At 39.0% G+C, this 14,976-nt stretch overlaps 2 protein-coding genes across 2 annotated transcripts; both read right to left on the reverse strand.

Annotated features, from left to right (window-relative positions):
• Positions 1-2,319: 2,319 nt before the first annotated feature.
• LOC106332971 (zinc finger CCCH domain-containing protein 18-like) lies at positions 2,320-4,003 on the reverse strand. Its single transcript, XM_013771457.1, is given in 5 exon segments — positions 2,320-2,628; positions 3,278-3,381; positions 3,491-3,631; positions 3,723-3,954; positions 3,956-4,003. Coding segments are annotated over 5 exon segments (834 nt in total).
• Positions 4,004-12,092: 8,089 nt separating this feature from the next.
• LOC106292387 (NADH-ubiquinone oxidoreductase 20.9 kDa subunit-like) lies at positions 12,093-12,734 on the reverse strand. Its single transcript, XM_013727981.1, has 2 exons — positions 12,501-12,734; positions 12,093-12,426 (listed from the first exon to the last, which is right to left on the reverse strand). Exons 1-2 carry the CDS (start codon positions 12,652-12,654, stop codon positions 12,260-12,262), a joined length of 321 nt encoding a protein of 106 aa, XP_013583435.1. The 5' UTR covers positions 12,655-12,734; the 3' UTR covers positions 12,093-12,259.
• Positions 12,735-14,976: the final 2,242 nt, after the last annotated feature.

Consider the following 14,976-nt stretch of genomic DNA (forward strand, 5'->3'; position numbering starts at 1 on the left):
TAGACTCTTTGTGTTTAAATGGATAATCTTATTGGAATTAGTAGATAAACATCTAGCTCGAGTTTATGAAAAGTTTTGGCCCCCGAAAAAAAAAGAGAAGAAAAATATAAGAAAAGAAGAAACAAAAAAAAACAAAAAAAAAAAGAAAGAAAGAAAAGGGGGCTAGCAAAGTTGTTAGGAGCTAAGATTGTTTTGAAGTTGAGGAAAATCCTTTATAGATTTAAAAAAAAAAAGAGTTTTATGTGCAAAGTGTTCTTGGGTTCTTTTGGTGAGAGATGTGAGTTGGGTTTGACATTGGGAAGTGATTGTGTAACTTGTATGTTTGGGAAAAGGGTAGAAGAATGGAGATTGAGCATTGTATGCATGAGTTGGTCTCTTTCTTAGATATATTATGTGCAATGTCAAAGCTACTTGTTTCGAGAGTAAACCACCTTAAATATCATATATCTTGAACCTCTTGACTCACTTGAATAAAAAGTCTTCCCTTACCCAACCAAATGATTTGGACCAATTGACCATTTGCAAGAATTCACCTGATGTATTATGCTTAATGAATGTGAGGGTTGGTTGATTTGAATGTGTGGATGCTTGATGATGTGTGTAAGGGCAAAATGAGTTGAGATAGGCCTAGAGAAGCTAGAGTGTAATAAGAGAGTGTGCTCATGTTGGATTAGATGTTGAATTGAGTGCTAGTTGTGTTTCTTTTGGCTATGAGCTCCCACCTTGAACCCTCTCTCCCTATGAGTTCTAGAAAGTTTACTTGTGGACAAGTAAAAGAACAAGTTTGGGGGAGTTGATATCTTGCATATTTCCATTGTTTTATCCATTCACCCATGTGCATTTTAATCATATAGACTAGGATTTAGCCATGTTTAGGTTGCTTTTTGCATACATGAGTCTTTATCAGGTATTGGAGTACCACATGGAGTTCTTGGAGACATTTGGGTGCATTTGGAGCTCAAAAGAGGTGATAAAGGTGATCATTGGATGAGCAGTGCATGGGAGCGACCTCACTGGAGCGGCACCGTGAAGTCGCTGTGACACCCCTTCAGAGTGACTTGGCCAGAGCGACACCCCGATGTCGCTCGCGTTTTCATCGCTCGGAGGCACGAGAGCGACGCAGAGAAGTCGCTCGCGTTTTCATCGCTTGGAGACACGAGAGCGACCCGGAGCGACGTCTCGCAGCGACCCCTCTAGGTCGCTCCCGAAGCCTGGAGCGACTCTCGGAGTGACTACTGGAGGTCGCTGCGCCCCTTTTGTTTGCTCGACTTCATGTTTACTCAAGGGCCTTTTAGTCATTTCATTATGCACGTCTTTACTTTCTAAACCTAAGTTTAAGTATCTTTTGTAAGCCATTGGAGGCAGATTATCTTTTATCAAAAGAAAACCACAAAAACCTCTTGGAAAGTTCATCTCTTTGAATCAATTGATCATTTTGTTATTGCAATTCTGTTGTTTTCATATCTATTATATGTAATTCTCTACATGATTAATCTAAAATCCAATATGGATTTAAGAGGAATCATGAAGAGTAGTGAGTAATTCATTCTTGAATTCATGGGTTAGGGAGATTAAGGGTGATTAGACTAGATCTAGGATGTTACAGTGTAGATCCTTCTTATTCCTTGCTAGTAGAGTATTCATAATGCATCTTCTAAGTTGGCCTCTCAAAAATTGATCTTTAGGCATTTTCCACCCACCAACTTGATCACCCAAGGTCTAATTCCTCTACCCATGAGTTCTCTTTTATCATAACCAAAGAAAGTCACTTCTTTTATTGTTTTATTGTTATGTTCTTGCATTCTTTTATTATTAGTAGTTTAAAATCATCCAAATTATCGGTTGCACTTAGATTAAGTACGTACTTGCATTCTCGGTGCTTTGAAATCCCTTAAAATTTGTTCGACAATCTTTTATACTACATCATTTGTCTTAGGAGCCTTGAAAACTCTTAACATCAGCGGCTCTGCCGGATCCATCACGAGAACCCCTTAGAAATCGCCTTTTTTATCGCCTTTTGTGTCGCCTTTCAAAACGGTGCGTTTTCTTTTTCTTCCAAGCATTAAAATTATAAAACAGCAATTAATTGCCGATTTCTTTCTCCAATTTCTCTTTTTTTCTTTCTTCTTAAAAAATGTTTAGATATTCATTAAGATACCTCTACTGGAGGTGCTCTAATATACATCACCAAAACTAAAGGATAAAAATGTAGATATAGAAAGTAGATACTCAAAATATCTTAGCTCAAATGCCCTACGTCCAGTGTAATATATATATATGTTGTACATTGATTCTAAAATATTCATTCAGCCTATTACCTTATATGGTATCAGAGCTCGGGATAGACGGACTCGCATTGTCTGGCGAAGCTAAGGAGTTCGTCGGAGACAATGACTGCTGCAGATTCTGATGTTGGACAGAGCACGGTGGCGTGATGGAACGAGTCTGACCAAGTGGTACCACTATGGTTTCGGGATTTGAGCTAGCTGGATGTTCAGGTTCCGAGGGAGGGTGAGATGGGGCTGGAGGAGATGTTTTCGTACGGAAAGGGAATGTATCTTCAAGGAACTGAACATATCTGGAGGAGTAGAGTCTTTGTGTCCTTTGATCCAAGCAAAGATATGAGCTCTGATTATGAATTTATGTATACAATACAACCTAATTTTCATACCAAGCAAATATATTTACAAACTGAACGTACAATAAAACTTTATGTCAAAATTAAATTTTATCCATCTCTATCCAGAAAAAAAAACTTTGATGATACATAGAAATTGAAGATGACGAGTTATTGTCATGGAAGATGTATGTTTAACAAATGTATTTGAAGGTGTATCTCAAAATTAAAATTTCATCACGTTAATTCACAAGCAAACACGTATAAAAAATCAAGGTGGTTTTCAATCTCTCTACCCATAAAAAAAACATTTGTACTACCAAATGTCTTTGTTAGTTCCTTCTACATTTTCAGTAATTGATTGCAAAACTCAGTTTTTATCTAAGCTAAAAAGTACTTTCACTTGTGTATGGGAACAAGCAAAAATATTGAATTTCTAATTCTCACAAAATAATGGATTCGCTTTTACAAATATTAATTTATAAGACTTCCATTCAAGCTCTGAACTCTAGTAAAGCTGAAATCACTTCATGAAGAAAAGTAGTTAGTACCCTAAATTATTTGAGTAAAGTTTGTGGAGAGAGCTAAATGATACATGAGATAATCTGTAATATATCCAATTATCGACCTTTATAAACACTTTGCAAGTTTTTAACTAACCTTGTGTGTTGATAATGTTGTGACAACAATCCCTCTTGTTGCCCCCTTTGACCTCACTAGTTGTTTCACCTCACTCAAACGTAACCCACTTGACATTGCAATACCTGTCAATTTTCACACTTACCCACATCTTAGCCTTAACTAATTAAAATAGATCTCTTCCATTGAGTATATCAATATACAATATGAGCTAGTTAGCTTAATCATGTATGCTTTTTTCTTCTGTTGTTTCATTGTTACTTGCCTCTACACTCATAGCAGTGGACTTGTTTAGTGTCCTCACCAGATGTTTCGCACGGCTCAGCCGTATTGTCCCAATCAGTTGACCCAACTTCTCCATTGGTATATCCACACCCGAAACACAAATAAATGATAAACATTTTAGTTACTATAGGTTGTATATCTTCTCATAATTACTAGATGATGATTGTGAGAGCATCCTTACTTTGATCAGACTCTGCCAACGGGACAGTATTACTGGTTCCGGAATCAGGAGGTGAGGTTAGTGTTGCTTGGCTACCTCCGGTGATCGCTTGGACCTGACAGTCGATGCGATTTATCTCTGCTCTCTGCCTTCGGAGTTGGTAGTTTTTCGGGCGCCGTGCTAAATGCCTTTCCCTTTCATCTTCGCTCAGAAACCGTCTTCTTTCTCTGTCTCTAAGACGCCTCCTTTCCCTTTTGTTGTTCCTTCCTACTCTTCATCGATTCTGCTCCCTCTACTTCCATTATCTATTCAGACTTCAAATTATATTTATAATAAGATGGCTGAGGAGAAACATTTGGCCAGCCGAGTTTTTGCAAGCTACAAATGAGAGGAAAACAAATTTTATTAAAATTTTAAAATATTTTATCGAATTTATACATTCATATTTATTGTTTTAATACGGTTAAAATGGATCCAAAAATATTAGGTTTAGGATATAACTCTATGTTGGGATTAGATTATTTCCAAACTCTATGGAGCAGACTGCTCACTCTTCGGAAGGGCCTCACTTGCCATTGGTCTAAAAGTAATATATAAAGACAAGACTATATAGAGTATTATTATTTTTGTTAATGGAATGGTTTCCAGAACAATTAATTTCGGACTCACATACTGAGAACATATAGAATGAAACTGAGTTGAACAAACAAAACTAATTTTGTCAAATATATTATTTGCAAAAGGTAGTGTTTCCAAATTACATCAGGCAGACTCACAAAGCAGGGAAGATATTTACCTAGGCATAAAATATAAAAGATATATGTAAATATAGAAGATATATGTAAATATAGATAGTTGAAGTCCTTATTTGTAATAGTCTAGACCTAGTACTCTTCTCCTAACGTGTATAAGTAGTGTACAAGTCATCTAATAATATTATCACTTTCCATAATCTACATAGTATCAGAGCTTACGCTCCTAAACCTAGCAAAAACTTCTCTAAGTCGCCATCATGGGGTTGACTACTCGGAGACCTTCAGTCCAGTTATCAAGTCAACTACCATTCGCTTAGTCATTGAAGTTGCGGTCACTCAATCTTGGCCTATCAAGCAGTTGGACGTTAACAATGCCTTCCTTCAGGGCGAACTTACGGAAGTGGTATACATGCGCCAACCGCCTGGTTTCCTTGACAAAGATAACCCCACGCACGTATGTCGACTTCGTGAACTGATCTACGGTCTCAAGCAAGCACCACGCTCCTGGTATCTCTCCCTCCGACAACACCTTCTTGCAACTGGATTCGCAAACTCCACTGCTGATGCCTCTCTCTTTGTTCATCGACATGGGCAAACTATCACATATGTTCTGGTCAATGTTGATGACAAACTGGTCACTGGAAATAACCCTCTGGTTGTTGACAAGGTCCTTCATTCGTTTGCTGAACGATTTTCCATCAAAGACCCTGTTGATCTTCATTACTTTCTTGGGATAGAAGCCATCAGGACACTATCGGGACTTCACCTAATGCAGCAAAAATATATCAATGACTTGTTGCACAAGCAGAACATGACTGATGCGAAACCAGTGGCCTCTCCTCTTCCGACCTCACCAAAGCTTACTCTCCTCGGTGGAACACCTCTTCCTGATGTTGCTCCGTATCGTTCTCTTGTTGGAAGTTTACAGTACTTAGCATTTACGAGACCTGATATCGCTTATGCAGTTGCGCGTCTCTCTCAATTTATGCACAAACTGACTCTGGAGCACTGGCAAGCGGTGAAACGAGTCCTCCGCTATCTTGCAGGCACTCGCAGTCATGGCATCTTCTTCCACAAGAACACTCCTCTCCCCTTTCATGCCTACTCTGACGCAGATTGGGCCGGCGACATGGATGACTACGTCTCTACAAATGCATATATCATTTACCTTGGTCGGAATCCGGTTTCCTGGTCTTCTAAGAAACAGAAAGGCGTAGCTCGCTCCTCTACAGAAGATGAATATCGTGCTGTGGCAAATACGGCCTCTGAGGTAACCTGGCTCTGCTCGTTGCTCTCTGATCTTTGCATCGACATACCTACTGCCCCGGTTATATATTGCGATAATGTGGGTGCAACATACTTGTGCGCAAACCCTGTGTTTCACTCTCGTATGAAACATATTGCACTCGATTACCACTTCACGAGAAACATGATCCAGGCTGGGCAGCTACGCGTCTCACATGTCTCCACTCGTGACCAACTTGCTGATGCGTTGACGAAACCACTCCCGCGGACCACTTTCAACAAGCTTGCAACAAGATTGGAGTGCACAAGTCCCCTCCATCTTGAGGGGGCGTATAGAAGATATATGTAAATATAGATAGTTTAGGTCCTTATTTGTAATAGTCTAGACCTAGTACTCTTCTCCGAGTAGTCAACCCCATACCGCAACTTCAATGACTAAGCGAATGGTAGTTGACTTGATAACTGGACTGAAGGTCTCCGAGTCCATGCTCTGCTAGATGGTTATGCTCTTGCCAATCATCTCGACACCACTGCTGTTGCTCCACCGCCAACGATAACTACTGATAATGTTGTCTCGGAGAATCCAGACTACACACGATGGACTCGTCAAGACAAGCTGATATACAGCACTCTCCTTGGAGCCATTACCACCGCCATTCAACCTACCGTGTCTCGCACGACAACTGCGTCTCAGATCTGGGAGAAGCTAGCCTTGATCTATGCCAAACCAAGTCGTGGCCACATTAAACAACTCAAAGATCAGCTCAAGCACTACACCAAAGGCAACAAATCGATTGATGAGTACCTTCAAGGCGCCATCACCAAGCTTGATCAACTGGCGATTCTTGGCAAACCATTTGATCATGAAGATCAAGTTGAACTGATTCTAGGAGGATTACCGGATGACTACAAAACGGTAGTGGATCAGATCGAGGGAAAAGATACTCCTCCGAGTATCACTGAGATACACGAACGCTTGCTCAATCATGTAGCAAAACTCTTGGCTAATCGTGAGGCCCCTGCTGCAGTGCTCCCTCTGTCTGCGAATGCGGTTCAACATCGGCAGCAGAACTACTCCAACAATCGCAACAACAACAACAAGCGTTACAACAACAGCTCCTCCAGTGGAGACAACAGTGCTCAGTACTCTCAGCCTCCTCAGCGCTTTGAGCAACGTCAGTCCAAACCTTATTTGGGTAAGTGTCAACTCTGCAATACCCAAGGTCACAGTGTACGTCGCTGTCCTAAGTTCCAGCAACTCCAAGCGTTCGCACCAGCAAGTCAACACGCAAGCCCATTCCGCCCTTGGCAACCTCGTGCAAATCTTGTGGCCAACTCGCCATACACGGCCACGAACTGGCTGCTTGATTCGGGTGCGTCTCACCACATCACGTCGGACCTGAACAACCTCTCTCTTCATCAACCTTATCACGGTGGAGATGACGTTCTCATTGCTGATGGTTCAAGCCTAACGATATCTCACACTGGTTCTTCTACTCTCTCCACTCCAACTCGCAATATGTCATTACAAAACATTTTATATGTTCCTGATATTGATAAGAACCTTATATCGGTATACCGTCTATGCAATACTAATGGTGTTTCGGTTGAATTTTTCTCGGCTTCCTTTCAGGTGAAGGATCTCAGCACGGGGGTCCCATTACTCCAAGGCAGGACTAAGAATGAGCTATATCGGTGGCCTATGCAACACTCCTATCCAACGGCCATGGTCACCTCATCCAATTCGAAAACATCTTTCTCTTCGTGGCATTCCCGGCTCGCCACCCTTCTTTTTCTATTTTAAACACTATTGTCTCTCATTTTTCTCTTCCTACTACTGCTTGTTCCTCAAAACAGTTATCTTGTTCTGATTGTTTAATTAATAGGAGCCACAAATTGCCTTTCACAAACTCTTCTATTATTTCTACTCGACCTCTTGAATATGTTTTCAGTGATGGGTGGTCTTCCCCTATCACATCTATTGATAACTTCAAATACTATGTTGTCTTTGTTGATCACTACTCACGGTACACCTGGCTTTATCCATTGAAAAAGAAATCGCAGGTCCAAGAAGTGTTCATTGCCTACAAATCACTTGTTGAAAAGAAGTTTCAAACTCCAATTGGAACTCTCTTTTCCGACAATGGAGGTGAGTATGTTGCTTTGAAAAGCTTCCTGGCCACGCATGGCATCACTCATCTCACGTCTCCACCTCATACGCCACAACACAATGGTATCTCTGAGCGGAAACATCGACACATTGTCGAGACAGGCCTTACCTTGTTATCCACGGCATCTATACCGAAAGAATACTGGACATACGCATTCTCCACGGCTGTGTACTTGATCAACCGCCTTCTCACACCAACACTGGCTATGCAATCACCGTATCAAATCCTCTTTGGGAAACCTCCTAATTATGACAAGCTAAGGGTGTTCGGATGCTTGTGCTTCATGTGGTTAAGGCCATACAATACCAACAAGCTTCAAGACAAATCACAGAGGTGCATCTTCCTTGGCTACTCCACATCTCAGAGTGCATATCTTTGTCTTGAACCTACTACACAACGTATCTATACGTCAAGACATGTTCACTTTGTGGAATCAGAATTCCCATTTCGCACCATGAGCTCCGCCACTCATCAAGAACCAGAGAGCACTGAACCCATTCTTCCGACTACAGTCACACCAGTCACTGTCATACCTGAACGAGTAATGGAACCCTTGCGCGGGACTCTTCACCAGCAACCACCGTCGTCGTCATCTCCCTCTCAGGTATTACCTCCTAACCCTCAAACTCCATCTCCTCTCCCCCCTATGGAGCCCACTGCTCCTTCTCAAAATGAATCTCAACCCACGATTCAGCCTCTCCCTACTTCCATTGAGCCTACTGCTCCACCTCAAAATGAGTCGCAACCCACGACTCAGAACACAAACCCCTCAACTACGATCCATACCCAACCAGCTATACTTATACAACCTATTGAACCACAAACCCGAAACACTGAACCCACTCAAAATGTCCACAAAATGAAAACTAAGCCAAAAACAACATATCCAAACCTCTTCAGAAATTAACTCTTACTGTTGCAGGAAACTCAAGCACTCTCCCTGAACCAACAACCATCAATCAGGCCATGAAACATACTGAATGGCGTCAAGCAGCTATCTCTGAGTTTGATGCACACATTGTGAATCACACTTGGGATCTCGAACCTCCGCGAGCTGATCAGAATGTCATTGACTGCAAGTGGCTCTTCACAACAAAATACTTCTCCAATGGTACAATCCATTGTCGCAAAGGTCGCTTAGTCGCAAAAGGCTATACGCAACGGCATGGGGTTGACTACTCGGAGACCTTCAGTCCAGTTATCAAGTCAACTACCATTCGCTTAGTCATTGAAGTTGCGGTCACTCAATCTTGGCCTATCAAGCAGTTGGACGTTAACAATGCCTTCCTTCAGGGCGAACTTACGGAAGTGGTATACATGCGCCAACCGCCTGGTTTCCTTGTCAAAGATAACCCCACGCACGTATGTCGACTTCGTAAACCGATCTACGGTCTCAAGCAAGCACCACGCTCCTGGTATCTCTCCCTCCGACAACACCTTCTTGCAACTGGATTCGCAAACTCCACTGCTGATGCCTCTCTCTTTGTTCATCGACATGGGCAAACTATCACATATGTTCTGGTCTATGTTGATGACATACTGGTCACTGGAAATAACCCTCTGGTTGTTGACAAGGTACTTCATTCGTTTGCTGAACGATTTTCCATCAAAGACCCTATTGATCTTCATTACTTTCTTGGGATAGAAGCCATCAGGACACCATCGGGACTTCACCTAATGCAGCAAAAATATATCAATGACTTGTTGCACAAGCAGAACATGACTGATACGAAACCAGTGGCCTCTCCTCTTTCGACCTCACCAAAGCTTACTCTCCTCGGTGGAACACCTCTTCCTGATGTTGCTCCGTATCGTTCTCTTGTTGGCAGTTTACAGTACTTAGCATTTACGAGACCTGATATCGCTTATGCAGTTGCGCGTCTCTCTCAATTTATGCACAAACTGACTCTGGAGCACTGGCAAGCGGTGAAACGAGTCCTCCGCTATCTTGCAGGCACTCGCAGTCATGGCATCTTCTTCCACAAGAACACTCCTCTCCCCTTTCATGCCTACTCTGACGCAGATTGGGCCGGCGACATGGATGACTACGTCTCTACAAATGCATATATCATTTACCTTGGTCGGAATCCGGTTTCCTGGTCTTCTAAGAAACAGAAAGGCGTAGCTCGCTCCTCTACAGAAGATGAATATCGTGCTGTGGCAAATACGGCCTCTGAGGTAACCTGGCTCTGCTCGTTGCTCTCTGATCTTTGCATCGACATACCTACTGCCCCGGTTATATATTGCGATAATGTGGGTGCAACATACTTGTGCGCAAACCCTGTGTTTCACTCTCGTATGAAACATATTGCACTCGATTACCACTTCACGAGAAACATGATCCAGGCTGGGCAGCTACGCGTCTCACATGTCTCCACTCGTGACCATCTTGCTGATGCGTTGACGAAACCACTCCCGCAGAACCACTTTCAACAAACTTGCAACAAGATTGGAGTGCACAAGTCCCCTCCATCTTAAGGGGGCGTATAGAAGATATATGTAAATATAGATAGTTGAGGTCCTTATTTGTAATAGTCTAGACTTAGTACCCTTCTCCTAACGTGTATAAATAGTGTACAAGTCCTCTAATAATATTATCACTTTCCATAATCTACATAAAACCGTCTTGATGATTTTCCAAGTATATATTGATTCAAAAACAAGAAAGAAAATCTCCAGAAACTCGGAAAGATGTCTAGTGTTTCAGTTAACACTTTGAAACAAAAAGTGAAATCTGGTGGATGCGCAAAATTGTATTTACAGAGAATAGAATCAGATTTAAGTACTAAATTTAGTAATAAAAATCAAAAATAATAGTGACAACTTGATGGTTAAACAAGTGGTATAATATCCAATAAGTAAGGACTAACTTTAGGTGCATAAACGATTCACAAGAAAAGGGGAATGTTTAATGGTTGTGGTTTTCCTTAATCACATAGTGTAAAAAACCGTACGTATCTCCAAAAGAGTATTCGGTATATCGTCTAAGGAGTAATAATAACAATATATACGATTAGGGATCTTTAGGTTAAAGAAGATAATATACTGAGCTAACTTTAGTTACTTAAATACATATATCGCTGACTGGACTAAGCTTGCTGCATACTGATAAGAATTTGGTCCGAGAGTATGATTTTGTTAATGCATGCATCATCGAATTGGTATGTCGTATGTATATAATATGAGATATGTAGACATGTGTCATGTGCGTGACTTGTAATTTGATTGAAAACATATTTGATGCAGAGGATAGTACATCAATTAGTTATGAACCAGTCTTTCACGCTTTTGCTTAAGACAATTCTGAAACAGTCTTAATTTTCGCTCTTGTCGTAGTTGTTCTCGCTTTCTCGTCACTAGTATGCTAGTCCTTCAGCTGTATTTTCTTTTGTTTTTTTGCTTCAGCTGTAAGTTAATTATTGATAATATGGTACTCTTAAATAAGTTGCTAAATAAAAATTTTGGTTAAGGATCAAATCAGTTTATACCTCACTCATAATTTTTGGAACTGTTGGTTGAAACATCAAATAGAAAAACTAAACTCATACTCATAGTCACGTTTTTGATGTAAATATTCAGTAAAGAAAAGAGTAATATAGAGAGACAATGATATGAGAAAACAAAAGAGAGCTGAACAAACTTGTGCGCCGCCGTTACCTGGCCGGCTTTAGGCTCGGACCAAGTTAAATTTAACATTCTTTCTCAAAAAAAAAAAGAGAGCTGAACAAAAATATTTTAAAATTAGAGGTACATATTTGGTATCACTCCATACATGGTTCCAGTGATATATTGTGACATTGTTTGGGGTCACTTGTACTTTTACGAATCATGCCCCCTCCATTTTCGAATGAAGCACGCTCCTACATGCAGGACTGGGAACGTGAAACTGCTAGAACTTGCAGCTACAAAATACTTCATAGGCTTCTTTTATCCTCAATTCAGAAAAAAACTCCGTTTTACCAGGATAGGAACATGAGGCAGAGTCTATCAAAAGACTCAAAAATGCAGCTGCTCCAAGTTCATCTGGAACGTTGACACTGATACACATATATCTGCAAACCAATATTTGCACACAAACTACACTACAAAGAAGATACCACAAGGATCCTCCTCTGAATAAAGATGTTCCAAAACATCACAACCACATGAATATTTTCTCAACAGAAATTCACTTTCTCAAACCGTTTAGCAAGCTCGAATCTTTATTGGTCAGCATCATAAGTCATATAACAAACAATTTTTGAGCAAGCTCAAATCTTTATTGATCATCATCATCATACGTTGTAACAAACAGAGGCAAACATTATCCTCAAACAAAAGGAGTAGCAAATTAAAAAAAAGAGACTTCTTTTCGAAATCGAACCCAGATCCAGCAAAAACCCTAGACTCATTTAGGGAACCCACCACGCTTCTGGTAGCTAGCGACCTCGCCTTCGTTAGGGAAGAAACCCATGAGCCTCCCCGCCGAGTTCTGATACGCATACATGAACCCACCCATGAGTCCGATCAGTCCTCCCGTCACCATTGACGGTCCTTTGATCCCAGGCTTAATCCCTACACATCGCCAAATCGATGAGTATATTCACACGCATTCCAACAGATAGAGAGAGAAAGGGAGAGAAGTGGACCTGAAAGATAGCCGACGGTGACGGAAACGCCGGCGATGGTGGAGAAACGGAGGTAATCGAGGACGCTGAAGTTTCCGACGACTTTTGTGAATGGAGGATTCCGATCAACGACGGGGTACTGGGGCTTCTCCAAGGCAGTGATGTCAGTGTTCATCTTCTTCGATCAATCTACAAATCTCTGATCAGAATCGGATCTCTCTCTCTCTCTCTCTCAATCCGCAACAAAAGCAGGGCCGAGCCTCTGTTTTGTCTAGAGGCTCTCTCCGACCCAGAAATTTCCTTGTTGGGCCGGATGGGCCCATTAACGGAAGCTACTGCTCTCCGGTCAAAAAACTACCACTGTTCTTTCAACTAGTGGTGTATAACATTAAGAAATTCATTTCACCTTATGCTACTCGTCTGGATAAACGACTAGCGATCGATCGTTATGAAAGGATTTGTATCTATGTTATCTATGTTCATTTTTCGTGGGGTTTTTCTAAACTTAAACATAAATTAAACAATTTTTAACTATCTGGTCGTCGACAAAAATCTGGTGAATGATTTAAAGTTAACTCTTTATGTTTTATAATTTTCAAAGTTTTGATCATTACAAAAATAATGGAGAGATCTGGAGTTGGGAGTTGGGTCACTGATTTAAACAGTTGAAGTCCGAATTATTATTTTCACTAAATAAGTTCGAATTCTTCAAAAAAAAGTTAGGACTCGATCATGTCATGTTCTCTTCAGATATTTGCTTAAAACTTTTCACATCAAAACTGATCAAATTTTCTTTTTGATATTTGTTTTACAGTTTGTAATCAAATTATCTTTAGATATTTACAATGTTCAACAGATCGCTAAGCGGTAATTAGGAATTTTATAAAATATTATTGATTAAGCGGACGTCACATTGATTTTTTTCAACACTAGACCGATTTTTAAAAAAATCAATCAAAAATCGTTTCGTTTAAATCTGATTTACCGCCTATAACGACGCCTAGAGGTCGCGTACACCGTTTTTTAGAACACCGAGCATTTGTGTTTAAATGTATGTGCTCAAATTTCTTTTAGTATTTTGGTTCTACTTGAATTGTTTTTTTTGTTTTTTTAACTATTTATTCTTTTCTGATCTATGCAGCAACAAAAAATGTCCAATTTCACATCATTTAAATAGAGGCATCTAATCTATTAATTTAGGATCCTATTTTTTATCTACTGTTGGAAGTTTTCATTTAAATTTAAAATAGTCCAACAAAAGATGTAATAATATTTGAAGCATTATAAATAATTCAAACTGATTGATAACTCAATGTATTTTTCTAAATAAAAAGTGATTAATAATTCAAAGACTAAACCGGTTCCATACTTTTATATTTGTGATTCCTCAACCCACTGTCTATTTTTATTCTAAATTTTTTAATATTCTAAGTTAACATGATATCCACTTAATACCAAACTAGATCTTGATCCGCGCAACCGCGCGAATTTTTGTTTTCATTTATTTTTATATAAACATTTTGTTTTCAATTCTAAATTGGTATATATTATAATATATATGTGTCTATCAATTTTTAAAACATAATAAGTATACGGTATATTTTTTCATTGAATAGATTGTTTCAAATTTTCACACGTATTTGTATCTTCTTATATATATATATTTTCGGATTATTATTTCATTATTAAAATCTTAACTATATATATATATATATTAGTAAAATATTGTTTTATTGTCATAGTCAAAAATATTGTAACATTTCACAAATTTAGAATTTTTTTTTAAAATTAAACATTTTGCTTCATAGATTTATATTATCGAGTAAATAATTAAACATTTAGTTTTTATTTAATTTTTAAAATAAACTATATAGTTAATTTGTTTTCATTGGTTTAAGGTAGTAAAGATTAATCATTGTTAGATAATATGATTTTTGTTATTTAAAAAAAATATTTATAATTTTAAAAGTTTACATCGACAAATATTTAAAAAATTAACATATGGAGGTATAGTATTACAACATTAAATTATATCTATTTAATTTATACTATTTATAAATCCAATGGATCATCTATTGTTTAGATCCAATTATTGATATCCCAATAAAAATTTCTGGTAAGCTCAAAATTTAAATGATAAGATTAGAGATTAAATGTAATATGATTTTCTATGAATATGTCCATTAAGTCTATTTTTTAAAAAATTACACATGAATCAATGTTGTGACTTCTGTTTTAATATATAAGATATTCACTACAAGAAAACATATTTATTACAAGGGTCATATTTCTTGTTAATTCGTTGTAATAGAAGGGTTACAACAAATTAACAAGGAATAGCGTTTCGTTGTAAAACGTCCGTCGTAATGCAAGATTCGTCGTAACTTCCATGTAACATTTACGACGAAATAAATTCGTTGTAAAAGCGAAAGAGAGTATTTCGTCGTAGTTTCGTAGTTACGCTTCATCGTAAAAGACTCGTATAGTTTCCTTGTAA

Source organism: Brassica oleracea, chromosome C1 (genome assembly GCF_000695525.1).
Source record: "Brassica oleracea var. oleracea cultivar TO1000 chromosome C1, BOL, whole genome shotgun sequence".
In the NCBI taxonomy this organism is placed as follows: Eukaryota; Viridiplantae; Streptophyta; class Magnoliopsida; order Brassicales; family Brassicaceae; genus Brassica; species Brassica oleracea.